This window comes from Oryctolagus cuniculus, chromosome 21, assembly GCF_051225735.1.
Source record: "Oryctolagus cuniculus isolate XC-2025 breed Fujian yellow rabbit chromosome 21, ASM5122573v1, whole genome shotgun sequence".
Taxonomy (NCBI): Eukaryota; Metazoa; Chordata; class Mammalia; order Lagomorpha; family Leporidae; genus Oryctolagus; species Oryctolagus cuniculus.
The window spans coordinates 32,502,454-32,523,399 of NC_142887.1; the positions used below are offsets into that span (position 1 = coordinate 32,502,454).

The 20,946-nt window shown below is 51.7% G+C and overlaps 1 protein-coding gene and 1 long non-coding RNA gene across 3 annotated transcripts; one reads left to right on the forward strand and one right to left on the reverse strand.

Moving 5' to 3' along the window:
* Nucleotides 1–1,979: 1,979 nt before the first annotated feature.
* On the reverse strand, nucleotides 1,980–8,186 carry LOC138843887 (uncharacterized). Of its 2 annotated transcripts, none has more exons than XR_016227426.1 (3): nucleotides 6,633–8,186; nucleotides 4,558–4,623; nucleotides 1,980–3,550 (listed from the first exon to the last, which is right to left on the reverse strand). It is a non-coding gene; the product is annotated as an uncharacterized LOC138843887 (long non-coding RNA). The 2 variants fall into 2 exon arrangements; XR_016227425.1 differs by having other exon boundaries at nucleotides 6,140–8,186.
* Nucleotides 8,187–11,278: 3,092 nt separating this feature from the next.
* On the forward strand, nucleotides 11,279–19,487 carry ZNF74 (zinc finger protein 74). Its single transcript, XM_008251892.5, has 5 exons — nucleotides 11,279–11,813; nucleotides 12,119–12,204; nucleotides 15,366–15,492; nucleotides 15,923–16,018; nucleotides 17,506–19,487. The coding sequence occupies exons 1-5, from the start codon at nucleotides 11,780–11,782 to the stop codon at nucleotides 19,152–19,154; spliced, it is 1,992 nt and encodes a 663-aa protein (XP_008250114.4). The 5' UTR covers nucleotides 11,279–11,779; the 3' UTR covers nucleotides 19,155–19,487.
* Nucleotides 19,488–20,946: the final 1,459 nt, after the last annotated feature.

The following is a 20,946-nucleotide window of genomic DNA, read 5'->3' on the forward strand; positions in this document are numbered from 1 at the left end:
CAAACCCAAAAGTCCAGGGTTCAGAGAGCTTCCAGATGGCTGGACACATGCAGGTCCTCCCACCCTCGCCCCACGCATCTCTTCCTGGGTATTCTGTAAATTCCTGGGTATTCTAAATTCTTCATGGCAAACCAGTCAGTGGGACTGTGTCCCTGGGTTTTGCTAGCTACTCAACCCAATCAATCAAACTTGAGGAGGCGCTGTGGAAACCATGAGTTGTTGCCCACTGGCCCTGCAGAGGCCACGGGTAAAGCAACATGGGACAAGCTGGCATGGGGAGGGGGCAGTGCCCTCACCGTGTGGGATCTCATTCCCCCTCCAGAACTGGATTAGGGGACAACCATCTGGTGTCCACAGCTGAACTGGTTAATTGCTTGCTGGTGAGAAGATACAGATATCACAAGTTTTGGGTCTGTGTTGCTTATGGCATAAGAGTACTAAGTAAGGGTGCTGATCAGGTTAGCATTAATGAAGTGCAGCCTACAGCTAGGTATTGCTCATAGCAAACTTGCCTTACAGGCACCAAAGCCTCATTACAACAGTTTTTTCACATAAAACTCAAGAACTAACAATTTTTTAAAAAGTTTGCTCAGGGGCCAGCGCTGTGGCATAGCAGGTAAAGCTGCTGCCTGCATTGCCAGCATCCCATATGGGTGCCAGTTCAAGTCCCAGCTGCTCCATTTCTGATCCGGCTCTCTGCTATGGCCTGGGAAAGCAGTGGAGGATGACCCAAGTCCTTGGGCCCCTGCACTCGCAGAGGAGACCTGGCAGAAGCTCCTGGCTCCTGGCTTCGGATCGGCCCAGCTCTGGCTGTTGCCTCCATCTGGGGAGTGAACCAATGGATGGAAGACCTCTCTCTCTCTCTCTCTCTTTGCCTCAGCCTCTCAGTAATTCTGCCTTTCAAATAAAATAAATAAATCTTTTAAAGTTTGCTCAAATCAGAACCATTTTACTGAGTTTTGTACATAGACATAACAGAAAAATAATTGATATGGAAGAAAATATTTTAGGTAAATGCTATTTATTTATTTTTTAAAAGATTTATTTATTTGAAAGTCAGAGTTACACAGAGAGAGAAAGAGAGGCAGAGAGAGAGAGAGAGAAGTCTTCCATCCACTGGTTCACTCCCCAATTGGCCGCAATGGCAGGAGCTAGGCTGATCCAGAGCCAGGAGTTTTTTCTGGGTCTCCCACGCCAGTGCAAGGGCCTAAGGTCTCGGGCCATCTTGTACTACTTTTCCAGGCCATAGCCAAGAGCTAGATTGGAAGTGGAGCAGCTGGGACTTGAACTGGTGCCCAAATGGGATGCTGACACTGTAGGCGGCAGCTTTACACACTATACCACAGAGCTGGCTATGGTAATATGCTATTTAAATGCTATTTAAACAAGAGTGTGCAAAATGAATGTCTTAAAATACAATTTTAAGAAAACTTTTTAAAAATCATTTTCATTTCATTTGAATGGCAGAGAGACAGATGGAGCAAGATCTTCCATCCAACTGACTCACCCTCCAAATATTCGAACAAACAGGGCAGAGCCAGGCCTAAAGCCAGGAGCCAGAACTCCATCCAGTTCTCCCTCATGGGTAGCAAGGACTTTGGCCATCATCTGCTGCTTCCCAGCTGGATAGATAGCAGAGTAGCCAGGACTCAAGCCAGGCTTATGTGGCCGTCCCAAGTAGTGACTTAATCGATGCACCAAGAGTTAGCCCCACGCAAACTGGCTTTGATCTGGAGTCAAACAGTAGAGAGGTATGCATTGGCTGAGGGGCCTGTTGCCAGGGAACTGGCACGGCCACCCCTCCCACCCAGGTTCCTATGGTTCCTGATCCCTGTGGACAGAGTTCCTTTCCTCTCCTCTTTTCCTGTGGGCCTCCCAATTAGCCACTAGGCTCCTAACTGAGCCACAGCTCCGCAGCACTTCCCAGGCCTGCCAATGTTAGGGTCGACTGCCCGAAAAACGTCACCAAGAGACATCTCTTATGCAAACAGCAAGGGGAAGCTTTATTGATTATCCAGCATGCTGGGGCTGTCTGATCATACATGAACAGAGCAGCCCCGAATAACCAAAGGTCGGGGTTTATAAAGGCAAAAACCGCAAAACCGGGAAGGGGGGAATACACGGTTGCTATGCACGGTTGCTATACACAGTTGCTAAAATCAAAAGAGAGTACATAAAATCAAAAGAGAGTATATGGTTACTGGGGTCAACATAACCTAAAACCTAAGTGAAATTAATATTTATCATAATCTTGACAATACCAGTTACAATATTACAATTAGCAATTAGGACTTGACATTAATGCAAGACACAGACAAATCACATCTTTATTATTAGCCCAGGTAACCCAGGTGCAACCTTTCTACTTTTAAGCTTGAGCAATCATGCTAGGGGGTTTTTGTGCTCTGCCAAGGGTGATGTAGTGCACTGCTATTGTCCGACTATTTGAGATCATAGTTTCGGACCAGAGTCTCACGGTGGGGGGGTTGCTTTCCCAGAATGCAGTCTCAAGTGCTCCAAAATGGAGTCCCTACTGTCAAGGTGCTACTTCACTCTGTTTTATTTTCACAGCTGCACCAGGAAGGTTTAAACCTGTAAGCTTAAGCTTAACTTTTTACACCCACACATATACAATTTTAACTCTTCATTCCCCACTCCTTGTTGTAAGGATCTCTAATCTTAGAGATTGTTTTTTTTTTTTTTTAATGTGACATATTGTTGTCTTATGACCATGAGTTTAACATTTTTAACTTGTTTCCGCATGAAGGTGATGAGTCTATTTAACACACAAGGTCCTATGGTTACAATTAGGAGTAGAACAATTAAGGGTCCTGTTAGGGCTGACAGTAGAGTAGTAAGCCATGGGGACTGGCCGAACCATGACTCAAACCGTCCCTGTTGAGTTTCCCTCTCCTGTTGCCATTTTTCCAGTCGTTTTCTGAGTTTGGCCATGAAGTTTCCACCTGGGTTTAGTCAGCATAAAAACAACATTTTTCCTTTAGGGCCGCGCATAACACACACCCCCCCTTATGAAAATGAGATCCAACCCCCGCCTGTTCTGTAATACTGAAATGCAGATACTGGGCTACATCTGGGAGATTGTGGAAGATTTGTCAGGCAGAAGGGGCGGGGATCTCCACCTGGCAGGTTATCAGGTAGAAGGGGGCAGGGCAGGATGCAAAGGCAGGGCTGTCTATGAAACATTGTCAGGATGACTGAGATGCAGATGCATATGGTGGACACATTAGGCCTTTATGTCACACACACATAAGCTCATAACTAACTTTCTGCCTAATATTTTTTCCTCAAGAGGTAATACCCAAAATTTTTCTTTGGGATTATGGATGGAGTTCCGTCTTCTGTAACTTCTTCGAAGCTGGCATGTGGGCGTCGAGGGGGATTTGGGTATTTCCTCTTGCTACCTGTCTTATGGTGTGCAACAGTGGCCTTGGAGAGACTGTACTGCTTGGTCCAGAGGGCTGCTCAGGTAGTCCAGTGGAATGGGCTGGAAGCCTTGTCTGATGACCATTTGGAGTTAACAGCTTTTAGTCTGTTAGAGACAAAACAAATAAGGCATTAAAAACACACGGTGTAAGGAGAAGCATCTATAGTTTCAGTACAGGAGTGGAGGGGACCACTTCCCCCTGGACTATTGGATAGACTTTTAAGGCCTGGCAGGGTGTGTGAGGCCCAGACCTATCCATGGGGTGCTGTTAAGAAAATTGTAAGAGATGCAAATCTCCTTTAAGGGAGGCACCCTGTTGACTCGCATTACATGGCTGGACTAGGAGAGTTAAATAGGAGGCTGATAGAAATAGGCAACTTACATTTTACTGACCCTAAGCCATCCCCAGTAGCAGTGGCTGGAGCTGGAAGCTGGGCAGAGGCTGGGCAGAGCCAAAGGCTTTTTAGCTCGGGGCCACAGGGTCTGTAGTTCTGAACCAGGAGTCCTTCGACACCCAGGGCAGTTCCGTGTCCAGTGGCCATGCTCTTGGCAAGGCTGACAGAAGGCATTTGCTGTCACGACAGCTGCTTGCCCAATGCCCTGGCTCCTTATATCAGCAACAGGTGCCGTTTGGGGTGCACTGGCCTTGTTGGGTCTCCTTGATGGCAATCACCGTGTAAAGCAGCCATTGATTGGTCTGTTGCCTATCCTCTGCTGCTAGCTTGCTCCGCGTTTTCCTGGTCTCTAATAAAGTAGACCAAGGAGTCAGCCTCTATGATGTCAGTCAAGGGGGTGCTCAACCCAATCCTGATTTTTGGAGATTTTTTTTTAAATATCAGGGTGAGCTAGAAAAACTATGGTCATGGGCAAATTCTGACACTTAGTATTTGCCTGCGAGTTAAGACTGTGCCCATGAGGAGAACTATGACCCTTTAGGTAAGATCAACTGTGGTGACCTGCTTGCATACTTTGAAGTCGTCAGTGTAACTTTTTACACCCAAAAATTGATTTAGTTGTCACATTATTTTATAGTTTAACCTTTGTTGTTGTTGTTGTTGGGGGCCCTATACTGTGGCCAGGCATTATTACAGAAAAGGTCAGTCATCCCTTACATAAGGTCTGGGGATCAAACCGTACACCACAGTGGAGAGTCCTGCAGAACAGTAGTAACTTCCCTTCTGGAAGAGAAAAGAGGAGAAGTGAGGCAGCGAGTTGGGTCTCTAGCCTGACTTTCTGGGCTTTTAGATTTAACTGCCAGTTTAACCAGTGTTTACTGCGTAGCCCGACTTAGAGGAGAAATTATGGCAGAGTTCTCTGCCATTCTTTGGCTTCCGGGTATTTACCGTGTAGCCTGTGGACACTAGAGCTTTCTTGGGTTTCTGGAACCCAGTTTTCTAGCATCTGCCACATAACCATAACTTAACAGAGACAGTAGAGTACACAATGGATTAACATGAATTTTATGTCTCTTGTTGTTGAATAAACCAGAAATAAATAAAAAAAACTTGTATATAAGAGTTTACATAATTTAGAATTATTTAACAGAGTCAAAAAGAGCTTACAAGACCTAACTCTAGAAATGGCAGAGTAACCGATTAAGCAGACACTGTTAAAACAGACGTTACAGTTTTTGCAAAAACAGATTTTAAGATTTATGATTTAGACCATTTTTAGATATTTACTAACATTAGTACACTTTTTTTTTTAAACCCCATTGTTATAACAGAAGATTAGACTTTAACTTTAGGTCAGTGTAATTTTAGCATTAGCACTTAACTCTGTAAATAATATTTTAAAATTATAAACATTTTAAAACTTTTTATGACTTGTTTACATCTTTTGAAACTTTATACCCGTAGTTTTTTTTTTTTTTTTTTTTTTTTTTTACATAGCCTTGAATTGTCATGTATGGACAACCTATGAGAATACATGTTAACAAACTCAGTTTTTTTTTTATTGAATTTGAGATGTTAAAAGTATATATAATATATTTTTCCAAGTTTTACTTAGCACTGATGCCTAGATGACTTAAGACACTGAGTTATTAATGAATACCACACCATTATCTGAAATAAAAGTTAAAATTACATTTTTATGTTTTTAAGTAACACAAGGATAACACCTCCTGGACAGCAAACATTAGTGTATGTTTACAACTTTGAAAAGATCTTCCTCATTAAGAGAAACAAGTTTAAAGCATATCAAAGACATGTAAAACTGAGCAAGCAAGCCACTGAGCAAACCAAAGGGTATTTGCATTACCTCAATTTTCTGAACCAATCTGTATTGGCTTACTTTAGTTAACAACATAAAGGCTTGTATACACAGAATTTTACTCTTATTTTTATAAGACCGCTTTAGCTGGAAAGCAAAAACATAAATACAGCATAGGTCTGACATCACTTATAACATTTTAATATATTTTATATAATTTGAATTGACCCAAGCAGCTGTTACTTTAACAAATTTAGAGTCTCATCCTTTGAGAGTTCCAGGAATCCGACTGGAAGCCCAAAGTTGGAAGACTCGGTTTAGAATTTAAGCTGTCAGAGAGTCAAACCATTTAGCCAAAATTAGTACATTTCTGATCAGTTGGGTAATCACTCAGACATTAAAAACAGATAAACAATGTAAACAACTTCACATTGTAGTTTTTCCAATCAAGACTCTAATGGCAATAGAAAAACGCGAAACCTTCAAGACAGGTGAACGCTCTCAGATGAGTCAGGGACAGCAGCACAGAAAAGAGCTGATTATCAGCATATGAACCCATTGTTTAGGTTTTTATTAGCTGCAAAGAGAAAAACCCATCAGGTTGGAAAGGGTTAATGGCTTAAGGTTCTGGCTCCCTTAGGTAAGGTCAGCAGTGGTATTGAATTGGAAATTCCTCCAGGAGAGGAAAAAGAAGCAGCCCTGGGGTGGGGGCTCTGCCTAGAGATATTTGGAGTGCAGAGAAAGGCTGTGGTCCCCCATTTACAGGGAAGACTGCACACACCGGGGCCTGGCAGGACTAGCCGTGGGGTGTTGGGAACCTTCTATAATTTAACCAAAGCCAGATTAATTAGGACTACTGCAGACACTCAGTCAATTACAACAGATAGTTAACTTTAGCTCTTTTCCAGATTTAGTCCTCAGGCAATCAAAGCTTAGCAACAGTAATAGTTTACAAAAAACTTTTAAGACGCACCAGAGCTACCATAAGCTGCAAAGACGGAAAACTTTTTACCCGGTTGGAAAGGGTTAACAGGTAACAGGTAACAGCTTTTCCCCAGGTGGAGAGACCTGTGGAATTTCCCTCTCCCTTTCTCCTCGCCAGTGGTATAGGAATGGAGATGAGGAGAGCAAAAGAGTGGGGGAGGGAGCCCCCCCCCCCCCCCCCCCCGGGAGGAGGAGGAAGGCAGAAAGCAATGAAGCTCGTCATGTCTGGGGGCTGAGTGGGGTTTGAAATCTCCTATCACTCAAGGTTACCCACTACCTAGTTGTCTGAGTTTACCTGGAGGGCCAATATTAGCCTCGACCGAGGCTAAGCCCTGCTCGCGTAGCAGTAGGCAGCGTGACCAGGCGTCCCTCCGAGAGAGAGACCTGGTCCTCGGGTCGCAGTCCGGCCGCCGGGAAGCCAAAGCGAGCTCAGGGGGTCTCCAGGCTCTCAGCCAACTGCCCTTCCTAATTTCCCTCCCATTCCTTACAATCCCTCTGGAGTTTCGGCCGTAGCTAAGCCGTGGCCGGGGGGACTCCGCGTTCTCGGAGAGCTGTGGGGTGCCGGACACTCAACGGTCACTTCCACAGATCCGGTCCCGCTTGAGGGAAGGAATACTGACCTCCGATGTTTTCTCAAAATCCCGGTCTGGGTGCCCATGACGGCCAGGCAGGAGAACGGCCTCTTTCACTTGGCGAATGAGTGGTAAATGGAGAGCCCTCCGGGGGGCCATTCAGAGGCACAGAAAGACTGCCACTTTACCTTCTTGACTGACAAAGAAAGGTTATGTGCCCGGTCGCTTACCTCCGACCAATGATTCAAAGTTAGAGACAAAGGTGTAGACACAGTCTGGCCCATGTTAGCAGACATCACAATGTACACGAACAGACAAACAGTGTAGAGAATCAGCACACAACAACCACACAAAGTGTCCATAAAGGAATTGAGATAAACTACTGGTCGCGATGATGCTGGCAATACAAACACAGACTCTGGAACCGCCTCAGAGCCCTGTGAGGATGCCGGTAATACAAATGCAAGCTCCGGAACCACTTCAGAACCTACAAATGCAGACTCCAGAACCACTTCAGAGTCACGCGATAATGCTGGCAATACAAATGCAGATTCCAAATCTACCAAACGGGAGCCATCACAGCACCCCATACAATGCTAAATGACAAGAGAACACAATCAACAAACAACAAGACAACCAACAAAGCACCTTACAACTACAAAAGACTAATAATAAGAAGGCCTTACCGGCCACCCCGTCTGTGCTGGGAATGCAGACTCCACGCCTGCCCCGTCGGAAGTATCTGGGCGTCCCCAGCCTTCCTTTGTCCTCCTGAGGCGTCCCTCAGGGCCGTAGCCTGTGGCCCCCGGGCACGTCTGCCGGCCACAGCCAGGAAGGGCTCACGCCCTGTCCCAGCAGCTACTACACCAGCACAGTTCCCAAAACCCTGGAGCGCTCACAAACTACCAAAATCCAGAATGAAGAGACACAAACCACAAATAAGCCGGCCGACAACACGAATAGGCGCCTGCACTTACCCCAAGAGATATCCGTTGGAGACGTCTGCAGGCAGCAGTCAGATCTCGCTGGGGCCTCCAAATGTTAGGGTCGACTGCCCGAAAAACGTCACCAAGAGACATCTCTTATGCAAACAGCAAGGGGAAGCTTTATTGATTATCCAGCATGCTGGGGCTGTCTGATCATACATGAACAGAGCAGCCCCGAATAACCAAAGGTCGGGGTTTATAAAGGCAAAAACCGCAAAACCGGGAAGGGGGGAATACACGGTTGCTATGCACGGTTGCTATACACAGTTGCTAAAATCAAAAGAGAGTACATAAAATCAAAAGAGAGTATATGGTTACTGGGGTCAACATAACCTAAAACCTAAGTGAAATTAATATTTATCATAATCTTGACAATACCAGTTACAATATTACAATTAGCAATTAGGACTTGACATTAATGCAAGACACAGACAAATCACATCTTTATTATTAGCCCAGGTAACCCAGGTGCAACCTTTCTACTTTTAAGCTTGAGCAATCATGCTAGGGGGTTTTTGTGCTCTGCCAAGGGTGATGTAGTGCACTGCTATTGTCCGACTATTTGAGATCATAGTTTCGGACCAGAGTCTCACGGTGGGGGGGTTGCTTTCCCAGAATGCAGTCTCAAGTGCTCCAAAATGGAGTCCCTACTGTCAAGGTGCTACTTCACTCTGTTTTATTTTCACAGCTGCACCAGGAAGGTTTAAACCTGTAAGCTTAAGCTTAACTTTTTACACCCACACATATACAATTTTAACTCTTCACCCACACGTCAGGAGGCTGAGGGGGTGGGTGTCATTTCCACTGAATCTTAACCCAGTCAAAATGTGTCTGTGACTGCTAGCAAGGTGGGCGTCCCCCCAAAGGCCCAGGTGCTGGGGTTGCTCCCCAAAGGCTTATGTTAATGGTTAGTGGATCTAGGGTGGATCTGATTATGACACCTAGGAAGGGAGCCCAGGAGGTCTTTGGGTCCTTGGGGGTGTCTCCTTGGAAGGCTGTACTCCTGAGAGACCTGGTCATAAAAGCCAAGTTCAACCCAGCTGTTCCCTCCCTGCTTCCTGGCCCACCACGTGATCCTCCCTCCACATGCGTTCCACCACCCACTGCCCTCATCAGACACCAGGCTCATGGGGAAAAACCAGGCTTGGACTGCGAACCTCCAAACCTGTGATCCAAAAATAAACCTTTCTTCCTAAGTGGTCCTCTCGGACCTGAGAAAGCAGAAGATGGCCCAAGTCCTTTGACCCCTGCACCCACATGGGACACCCGGAAGAAGCTCCTGGCTCCTGGCTTCAGATCAGTGCAGCTCCAGCCATTGCAGCCAAGTGCGGAGTAAACCATCAGATGGAAGACCTCTTTCTCTCTCTCACTCTGCCTCTCCTCTGTGTAACTCTGACTTGCAAATAAATAAATAAATCTTAAAAAAAAAAAAAAAAAGAAGGAAGCTGGAGTGGGGAGCTGGAGCCAGAACCCAAACCCAGGTACCCCAATTTGGGATGCAGGCAGCTTAGCCACTAGGCCAAACGCCCACCTGTTTTAATGTTTAATATGTTCTAGGCCGGCGCCACGGTTCACTAGGCTAATCCTCTGCCTGTGGCGCCGGCACACCCAGTTCTAGTCCCGGTAGGGGCGCCAGATTCTGTCCCGGTTGCCCCTCTTCCAGGCAAGCTCTCTACTGTGGCCAGGGAGTGCAGTGGAGGATGGCCCAGGTGCTTGGGCCCTGCACCCCATGGGAGACCAGGAGAAGCACCTGACTCCTGCCATCGGATCAGTGCAGTGCGCCGGCCGTGGTGGCCATTGGAGGGTGAGCCAATGGCAAAGGAAGACCTTTCTCTCTGTCTCTCTCTCTCTCTCACTGTCCACTCTGCTTGTCAAAAAATAAATAAATAAATAAAATTTTTTTAATGTTTAATGTAATGTTTTAATGAGCACATACATTTGGTTTCTGATGAGATCCAACTTACCAGGTTTTTAATCAATACTGCCTTTTGTGTACTTAATAAATTGTTTATGCTTCTAGTGTTTAAGACCCATGATCCATCTCAAATTAATTTCTGTGTATATTATGAAATACAGGAATAAAACTTCTTGTTGACAAAACTTTCCTGTTACCATAGAAACCATTGGCACCTCGATGGGATATTAACTATATGTTGTGTGGTTCTTTTTCCAGACTGTATATTGTTCCCTTGATCTGTTTGTCTTAATGATGCCAACGGGACAGTAAGTTCCTTGATAAGATAGTACAAGTCCTTCGACTTTTTCCTGCTGCCACATTTCCCCACAAGCAAGCTAGCAACAGCGTTTTGCTTTTGCGGTTATATGCACCAGCCAGGGGGAAATTATTCACCAGCCAGGACAGAAGTTCCCTGGGCTGGGGTACGGACAGAGCAGGATGTCATCCTAGAAGTCTCCCCAGATAACCAGGGGTCAAGAGTTCCTGTACAAGAGGCCTCTGGAAAAAAATTATTTTGAGCAGAAAAGAGGGGTGGTGGTCCTTTCTCCCCCAACAATCACCAAACGCCAGGAGCTGGTGTGGTGAGCATTCTGCCTGACAACACATGCCGGGCCCTGGGAGCGCCACTGGCAGTGGTTGGTGCAGGGTAACTGGGCGCAGTGATCTCAGCCCGGTGTTAAGGCTGGGCCGCCACCACTCTCCCAGGGTCCGAGGGTGCGCTACAGTCAGGGTCGCCTGCCCCGTCGGGGAGCAGACCTGACTACAGGCTCCTTCCCAAAGGGCTCGGTGCCTCTGCAGTGCAGGCTCGCTAGGGTCAGGGGCCTCGAGGGCCAGGGGCCTAGGCCTTTCCTGGAGTCCACCCGACTTCATCTGGAGATGTGGAGGAAGGACAGGACAATTATATAACATGGTCCTTCCACCACCACGCAATGCTCTCCGCCCGCCCCTGTGGAGCTACCTGGCCTCCCTCACGGCAAGGAAGGCGGCGGGCGGCCCGGAACTACATTTCCCAGGAGGCTGTGCCACTCACCCGCCGGGCCAGGCCTCCAGGGTGGCTCTGAGGTCCCGGCGCAGTCAAATACAGCCCGACGCCTGCGCGGCGCAAAGGCTCCCGGGAGGTGTAGTTCACGTCTGGCTTGCGCAGGCGCGTTGCCCCGCGGCGGCCAGCGGGCTGCTCTTTGTGGAGGTGTCTGTCCTTTTGTGAAAGGCTGGTCAGCTCTCCCGGCCGTCAGCCCGACCGCGCGCGGGTCGCGGTCGCCGTCCGTCCCGCTTCCTGTGTGTGGCCGAGTTTCCGCGCTCGCTGTCCCTGGGCGGAGGAACCCGAGGCCTGGCCCTTGCGCTGCAGCGCGGCTCGCCCCGAGGAATGTGACGGGGAAGAAGGGGCGTGTGCGCGAGGGGCCGGGGAGCGAGGCCGGGGCGGTGTGACAGGGGGTGACGGCGGACGGGGGAGGCGCGTTTGCCTCAGCCGGGGCGCCGGCAGGAGGCTCCGGGCGTGCGAGGGTGCAGCCGTGAGCGCGTGGCGACCCTGCGAGGCTCCCCTGCGGGCCCGAGCCAGCCGCAGAAGCGGGACTCGCTCCTCTAGGGCTGTGCACCCCCTCGGGGGCCGCCGCCCAGGGGCGCCATGGAGACCTCGGCCCTGAAGCCTGAGGAGACAGGTACAGCCTCTGTCAGCCCGTGGGTCTGCAGGTTTGCATTTGAGAGCCGGACGGCTTCCCAGACAAGGCCCCTGCTTTTTCATCGTGTGCAATCGTCTGCTCCACTTTCCCAAGCATGCGCGTGGGAGGGAGGGCACGGCAGTGACCAGAGAGAACAAACGCTGGTGTTGGTCAGACTGTGTCATACGTGGGAGCGCTGGCTGGCTCCCGCCTCCTCCCTGGTTCCTGATGTACCAGAATGGGGTGCACATCAGCACAACAGCCCTCCCTTGACTCCTTTTTTTTTTTTTTTTTTTCTTCCCCAGCTCTGTGCTCTCAGAACCCTGCCCTTTCCCTCAAAGAGAATCCAGAGGCTGAATTGGGTTGGGGTCTCCTGGAAGCCAGGTCTGAGGTGAGTGGCTGTCCTGTCTTCCTTCTTTACGACACAGTCCTGGATCTTCAGTCAGCCCCAGACCCTCCCCTGGGAACCAGCTGTGGGGTCTTCTGGAAGCTGAGAGCGCCAGGAGCAGCTCTGGTGGGAAAGTTCGGAGGACACTCCCACCCAGGGCGCTGGAGGTGAGCCCTTGTGACCCTCACTTCCGGCCGAGCCAGCACAGGCTCTGGGTCAGCTGCCAGGAGCTACTTGGGCATGTGTGTCACACCTAAAGCATCAGCGTGGCAGATCTCTCAGTATCTCGTCCCCCGTCTCCTGAGCACCCTTGGCCTTTGGCCTTCTCTCCCGGCAGTCTCATTTACTCCTGCCTAGTTCAGGTGGTCTGGTCTCCCGGGACATTGCCAGGGTCTGTGCTGGCTTCTCTTCCGGTTCCGTGCCCACACCACATTGGATTCCCACAGCCCTTGGGCGCTGGGATCCTTTTCCTGGAGAATGAAGACACAGTGGACATGAGCTTCTCCTAGTGGGTTGGAGATACCCCAAGGAGGGCCTGATTCGGGCACAGACCCTGGACTCCTCTTGCTCTCTCTCTCTCTCTCTCTCACACACACACACACACACACACACACACACACACACACTGGAGCCACGTAACCTCTCACACCCTCCAGCCAGCATCGTATTCCAATGGGCCTGGAGCTTTGATGCCACCTGATTGCTCTTTGCATCGGCCAACGGCGCCACCATCATCCTGTCTGCCTCACTTACACACGTGCTCTCGGCAAGTGGTCCCATCTCCACCTTCTCATGTCGCTGACAAACACTGGTTTCTTGTTTTTTTGTTTTGTTTTCGTTTTTTTTTTTTTTTTTTTTTTTTTTTTTTTTTTTTGACAGGCAGAGTGGACAGTGAGAGAGAGAGACAGAGAGAGAAAGGTCTTCCTTTGCCGTTGGTTCACCCTCCAATGGCCGCCGCTGCAGCCGGCGCACCGCGCTGATCCGATGGCAGGAGCCAGGATCCAGGTGCTTTTCCTGGTCTCCCATGGGGTGCAGGGCCCAAGCACCTGGGCCATCCTCCACTGCACTCCCTGGCCATAGCAGAGAGCTGGCCTGGAAGAGGGGCAACCGGGACAGAATCCGGCGCCCCAACCGGGACTAGAACCCGGTGTGCCGGCGCCGCTAGGTGGAGGATTAGCCTATTGAGCCACGGCGCCGGCTTGTTTTGTTTTCTCTTTTTTTTGGGGGGGGGGTGGGGAACTGGCTTATCGAACTACAATTTATATGCAACATAAATTCTCCAGTCTTTACACGATTTGGTGAGTTTTGACAAACGCACACAGTTGTGTAAGCAGCGCCATAACCATGATTGATAGAACATTGCCCTTCCCTGGAAAGTTCCCTCACGTGCCCCTCAGTCTTCTCCCCGTGCCCCTTGGTAGCCGCTACCGTTTTGCCTTGTTAAGACTTTCATGCGGATTTCAGCACGCTCAGGCTTTCATTTCTGACTTGAGTTCGCACCATGCTTCGAGTTCATCCGTGTTGCTGCGTGGCTCAGTAGGTTGCTCCACCTTTGTAACGCTCAGGTTTATTTGGATCTGTTCGCAGAGGCTGCCATAACAAAGTCCCATAGACAACGGAAATGCATTTTCCCATGGTCCCGGAGGTACAAGTCTGGGACGAAGGTGTCAGCAGAGTTGGTTTCTTGGAGGCCACCCTTCTTGGCTTGTAAACGGCTGTCTTTGCTCTGTGTCTTCACATAGTCTTTTTTTCACACGGCTCTGTGCCTGAATCTCCTCATGAGGACACCAGTGATATTGGCACAGGGCCCACCCTAATGCGTTTATTCTAATCTAATTACCTGCTTAAAGAGCCTGTGTCCAAAAACAGTCCAGTACTCGGGGCTCAGGACTTGCACATGTACATTGGGGGCGCTACACAATTCAGTCCATAACACCATCATGAAACTACTCTACAGTTAGTTTATCCTTGCACCAGCCAGTTGACATGTAGGTTGATTATATTGGTCGGTTTTTCGTTACTACACGTAAGAACCTTTATAAAGATTTGTTCGGCCTCGTGGTTCTAGAGGGTCATAGTCCGAGATCAGGCGGGCCCCACGGGTTCAGCTGATGGCCTTGGAGTCAGTCCCAAGGTGATGCAGATCATCGAAGAGTCAGAGTGCACAGCTGTCTGTGCCTGTGTCTCATGAGACTGCCCTACCGACTGACCCAACCCAATCACCTCCCAAAGGGCCCAGCTCTCAACTCCAGAACTGGAGCAAGTCTCACCCCCCTAGTGCCATTGACTTTCAACATGGGGGTTCAAACGTCCGTGTGCTCAGGAGTCCTGCTCTAAATGTTTGAGCACACTCAACCCGTGTTTTCCGTTCTCATCAGAAAACACTTAGGAGTAGAATTACTGAGTCATAACAGTTAGTATTTGTCAATTTTATTGATCTTTTCAAAGAATCATCTTTTGGCTTATTTGATTTTTTTTTTCGTTGCTTCTCGGCCTGCTGTTTCATTGATGTCTGGTCCTTGTTATTGTCTTCATTTATATTCTCTGGTTTCTTCAGGTTGAAACTCAGATATTGACACTGTTTTTCTTCTTTCACGTAGCATTCCGTGCTGTACATTCCTAAGTCCTGCGTTAGCTACATCCCACACATTTCATTATGTTGGAGCAGGGCGAGTGGGAGGTGTGAGGAAGGAGTAGAGGCTGGTCAGGCGAGAACACCTAGTGGCTTCTCCCTGCGGGCCCCCTGGGACCCAGAACTTGCCGATAACGTAATGGTTTTGAGTCTGGGTTTGAATCCTGTGGCCACAGTCAGCTTACAGTAGAGCTGCTGGGTTCTTTGTACTATTCTTTCATGTTTTCTAAGTTTGCAATTCTTGATCCCGCCCAGGACCTGTCACAGCAGCCGTAGGCAGGCCCTGGACAGGTGCCAGGGTACCTCAGCATCCATTCAGCCTAACTCTGCCAGCGCACAAAGCTGGGCCAGGGAGTGGGAGACGTGCCACTTCTCTGCACCCCACGCCTCCTGGGCCCGCAGTCCCATCCTGCTCAGTGTCGGCCATACAGCCTTCCTCCCTTGGGAGAAGTGCAGCTGAAGTGAACTCCCTTGGAACTGTGGCCACGGAACCACTCCTGACCTGAGCGAGTGAGCAGCTGTGTCATTTCAGGAATCGGTGACCTTCAAGGACGTGGCCGTGGACTTCACCCAGGAGGAGTGGAGTCAGTTGGATTCCCCTCAGCGAGCCCTGTACCGGGACGTGATGCTGGAGAACTACCAGAACCTTCTCGCCCTTGGTAAGATGCTCCCCCTAGGGCTGAGTGTCTGCTCTCGGCTTGCTCCCACCACCCTCTCAGCGTCAGCCCTGGTGCCAGACACAGCAGTGACTCTCCACCTTGGGCTTGCGCCTTGGCCGCTCCGGCAGCCCCCACAGCGCCATCTCGCTGGGAGCTGTGACTGGGGAACATAGGAGGACTGTTGGTCGGGAGGCAGATGGGGCTGAGAGGACTTGGGGCTCAGCCCACACAGAGATGTCCTCAGGTAATGAAGGCAGGGTGTCCCTGGGGTTTCAGAGTGTGTACTGTGATTAGGAGTCCACATCCGAGACACCCGGAGGGCTTCCTGTGTCCTGTCCGTAGTGCCCACTTCACAGTGTCTTGTCCCCATCCACAGGGCTGGTCCTGTGTGGGCAGCTCCTAGCCCTGCTGCTTTCTCCCCCTTGGTCAGGGCCCCCAGTCTGCAAGCCAGATGTGATCTCTCATCTGGAACGAGGCGAGGAGCCATGGCGTGTGCAGAGGGAAGTGCCTGGAGGAGCTTGTCCAGGTGAGCAGTGACCCAGGTGAAAGGGTGCCTGGCACCCCCTCCTTGCTTCCTCTGTGGGTGTCCAGGTTGTGGCTTCCACTTTCTGTCCATAGTCCCACTGCCCTGCCTCGCTCCCTCCCTCACGTACTGAACACTGTTTGTGTGCCAGCACCTGGTCTGGGAATACAGCAGTGACTAAGACCACCAAAAGGCCCGCCTTCTGCTGGGCAGAGGCAGGATATGTGAGGAACTGGGGCCAGGGCTTCTCTAACCAAGAAGAGGAGGCGGGAGAAGTGGGACAGGCCACACTGCTCAGGGTCAAAGTCAGGGTCAGTGAAGGCCACTTGGCAGAAACACTGGCTCTCCTAGAGTGAAGGGGGGGTGGTTATGGACGAGTCCTGAGCAGGGGTGAACATGGCCTATTTGTCTTCTTTGCTTGAGTTGGCTCTAACTAATGAATTTCAGTTCATTTAGTGGACGCTGGATGCTACGTGTGGGTGGTATCTGGAGAACTTGAGAAGCACCCATTCGGGGTGGGCGCTGTAGCGCAGCAGGTTAAGCCACCACTCAGGACGCCCACATCAGGGTGCTTGGCTCAAGTCCTGGCCACGCCACTTCCAGTGCAGCCTGCTGCTCATGCACCTGGGAGGCCGCGGATGGCGACTCAAGTACCTGAGTCCCTCTCACCCACTGGCTTCGGGCTTTGCAGCCATTTGGGGGGTGAATCAACAGATGGAAGATCTCTTTGTCTCTCTGTCTCCCCCACTCTCATTCAGCCTTTCAAATAAAAAAATAAATCCTTCAAAAGTAATGAGAAACACATTTCTACTTTTTTTAATAAGTCACAGAGAGAGAGAGAGACCGACCTTCCTGTGCTGGTTCAACTCCCCAAAATGCCCTCAATCAGCCATGGCTGGGCCACGCCAAAGCCAGGAGCCAGGAACTCCCCCCGCATGGATGGCACAGACCCAGCAACAGTGAGCCATCACCTCCTGCCTTCCAGAGCCAGGACATGAACCCGTGCGTTCTGATTGGGATGTAGGTATCCCGAGAGGCGGCTCAGCCACTAAGGCGAACACCTGCCCCAGAAACACACCTTTGTGTGGGAAAGGCAGGCCAGCGAGCAGGTGAACGTAGAGCCAGGATCAGTGCTGCAGGCCTGCCGTGCTGGGCGGGCGGGGAAGAGGCAGACCCCTCCTTCCCCTTCCTCTGCTCCCTTCCCTCCCTCTTCCGCATCCCCGGCCCAGGAACCTGCAGTGGCGGCCACAGCCGCAACTTCCTGCGCTAGCTCCCACTGCCCCCTCCATCCTCTTCCCCACAACTACCCTTTTTCAAATAACATTTTGTGTTTGACTAATACATGTTTATATTTAAAAAAAAAAAAAAAAACTGGGATAACACAGGAAGTCTCAAGATCACCCTTAATCTCCCCACCCAAGAGGCAGGGAGACTCAAATCTGAATTCCAGAGCCCCGCTCACAGAGAATTCCACGTTCCGTTCCCTACAGAAGGGGCGCCTCGGCCTGAGGTGGAGGAGGCAGAACCCCCTCAGCGGCGGGCTGCTTGCCAAGGAGAGGCGTTCCAGGAGCCGATCATGCAGCCAGCGAGGCCCAGCCTCCACGGTGCCAGTCCGGGGGAGACATGGGCCTGGGCAGACCCAGCAGATGCTGTGTGGGGAAGCAAGGCTGTGTTATGGAAGCACACACCTACCGCCGGTGAGGACGTCTCCCCCGAGGAGCACCGTCGGGGCCAGGACACGTCGAAGGAGGGCTCCCCCCTCGGGTGCACCGTCCCCGCCGAGCCGAGCAACCCCACACAGGGACGGTGTCCTGACACACACCTCAGGGATGTCGCATCCGCTGAGGGCGTCACCAAGGCCCCCGGGAGAACGCACGCAGGGGAAGGCTCGCGGAAGTCAAGTGAGCAGGGCCAATCCCCACAGGCGTGCAGGCAGCGCGGCTTCCTGGTGTGCGGCGAGTGCGGGAAGGCGTTCCCCCAGAGCGCGTCGCTCACGCTGCACCGGCGCTGGCACAGCCGGGAGAAGGCGTACAAGTGCCGCGAGTGCGGCAAGGCCTTCCCCTGGAGCACCAACCTCGTGGAGCACCAGCGGATCCACAGCGGCAAGAAGCCCTTTGTCTGCAGGGAGTGCGGCAAGGCCTTCAGCTGCCACTCGTCGCTCAACGTGCACCAGCGGGTGCACACGGGCGAGCGGCCCTACAAGTGCAGTGCCTGCGAGAAGGCCTTCAGCTGCAGCTCCCTGCTCAGCATGCACCTGCGCGTGCACACCGGCGAGAAGCCCTACAAGTGCGGCGAGTGCGGCAAGGCCTTCAACCAGCGCACGCACCTGACCCGGCACCACCGGATCCACACCGGCGAGAAGCCCTACAAGTGCGACCAGTGCGGCAAGGCCTTCACCTGCCACTCCTCCCTCACCGTGCACGAGAAGATCCACAGCGGAGACAAGCCGTTCAAGTGCAGCGAGTGCGAGAAGGCCTTCAACCACCGGTCCCGCCTCACCCTCCACCAGCGGATCCACACGGGCGAGAAGCCATTCAAGTGCACAGACTGCGGGAAGGGCTTCAGCTGCCACTCGTACCTGCTCGTGCACCAGCGGGTCCACAGCGGCGAGAGGCCGTTCAAGTGCAACGAGTGCGGCAAGGCCTTCAGCTCCCACTCGTACCTCATCGTGCACCAGCGGGTCCACACCGGCGAGAAGCCCTTCGACTGCAGCCAGTGCTGGAAGGCCTTCAGCTGCCACTCGTCGCTCATCGTGCACCAGCGGGTCCATACCGGCGAGAAGCCCTACAAGTGTCGCGAGTGCGGCAAGGCCTTCAGCCAGAACCACTGTCTCATGAAGCACCAGAAGGTTCATTCCGGAGAGAAGTCTTTGAAGCGCAACGACTGTGGGCAGATGTTCAGCTGGAGCGCACGCCTCCTGGAGCACCGGAAACTGCACAGCGAGGAGAAGCCCTTTGCCCTCCAGCTCAACAAACACCTGCTGGGCACGTACTACGTGCCCGGCGGTCTGCTGGGGGCTGGGGACACGGAGGTGAGGGCCGTGGACCCAGTGAACGCCATGGATGTGGCAGAGCTCCTGTGTGCGGCCCCGCCCCCGCCCAGCAGGAATTGCCCCCTGGGGAGCAAGCCCAGACACTGACAGGAGGTCTGGGGAGCCACTTCCTGGGCTGCCCAGGAGACGGCACAGTCACTCCTCATGGGCTCCTGGATCCAGGCTGCTCCTCCTTCCAGCCCATGCAAGCCTGGCCCAAAGCTCAGAGCACTTCCACCCACTGGGAAGGGGTGAGAGTGGAGAGCCTTTTGAGGATGTCCATTGTCTGTTCCCCGGATGAGCGTGGAGGTCACCGACCGGGGAAGGGAAGTGGTTCCCGCAGATAAAAAGGGCCTTTGTGTCCTCAGACGGGCTCCTGGAGTGCCTTCCCTCTGTAACCCGCTGTGCGACAACAGAAATAAAACACCAGAGTTGCAAGCAGTATTGCCTCCAAGTGAGCGCTCTTACTTCCTGGACTGGCTTCCTGCAGCAGACACGTCTGTCAGAGACTGCAGCAGTCACGGCAAAGCACCAAGGTAGCCACATCCTTACACCTTGCCATGCAGTCCCTGGTGGGGAATTGGGAGCACCCTAGCAGGTACCCAGTACATACAGGGAAGATGGGCATAGCATCAAAGCAGATGTTTCTAGAAGCTTGCCTTCGCTGACCAGTGCTGGCGAGGCTGCCCTGTAAGGATCTCTCTTTACCATTTAGCTTGTGTCCAAGAGGAGGCCCCTCCATACTGCCCACTGGGAAGGGAAGCCATAGCCCCACAGAGGTGATGCAGGTATCCCATATTGGAGCGCCAGTTCGAGTCCCAGCTGCTCCACTTCTGGTCCACCTCCCTGCTAATGTGCCGGGAAAGGCAGCAGAAGATGGCCCAAGTTCTTGGGCCCCTGCCACCCATGTGGGAGGCCCAGTTGGGGTTCCCTGACTCCTGGCTCCTGGCTTCGGCCTGGGCTAGCCCCAGGTGTTGCAGCCATTTGGGGGAGTGAACCAGCAGATGAAAGATATCCCCCTCCTCTCAAATAAATAAATCTTAAAAAAGGAAAGAGTGACAGGCGAGCCCCTGGAGTTGGCCTTTCAGAACATCCCAGGAACGCCTGTCCCACGGCCTCCTCAAACAAGCTGCCAGCAAGGAGCCTGAGCCCTGTCTTTGGACTTACAGTGCATGAAGCTGAGCATTTCAAGCAGAAGAGGCCCTCCCGCTGCCCCTGTCCACTGCCTGCAGTGCCCCAGCCTTTGCAGACGCCTAGGGAGGCAGATTCTGTAGGGAACTCTGCCTTCCCATCGTCTCCCTCGTCACAATAAAGCTCCTCGGAGCGACTTGGGCTGGAGGCGATTTGGCGACAGTGGGAACACGTGGAGCCCCTGTGTCCGTCAGCCATACTGTGATACTGAAGGGGCGTGTCTGTCCTGACGGGCTCTGAGCCCCTGTGGACACGGTGGTGCTAGGAGGAAGTGGTGCCCTAACATGGACAATATATGAATCTGGGACTCCCAGCAGGACACCCCAGTCCCTCCACACACACAAACACCCCGACTCTTGTAGTGCAGAGAGAGACAAAAGCAGACATCTGGTGATGTGACTCAGCCAGAATTGCAAGGTGCACTAAAACAAGTGAGTCTAGACCATGAGAAAAAAAAAAAGAGTGGCTCTGATTTCATTCAAACACTGCCAACGTGCACGAATTGTGACCCTCATGTCTCTAACGGATGGGATTAATCATCTGTGAGAGCCACCAGGACTACGGGGGGACGGACAGGCACTGTTCACCCACCCTGGCGTTCACAGCCACAACCTCCGGCCTTGCCCTTGCTGCATTGGGGGCTTGTGGCTTGGAAAATGGCCCGCCCTACTGCTGTAGACAGTCATGCCGGGGCCTCCCTGAATGGATA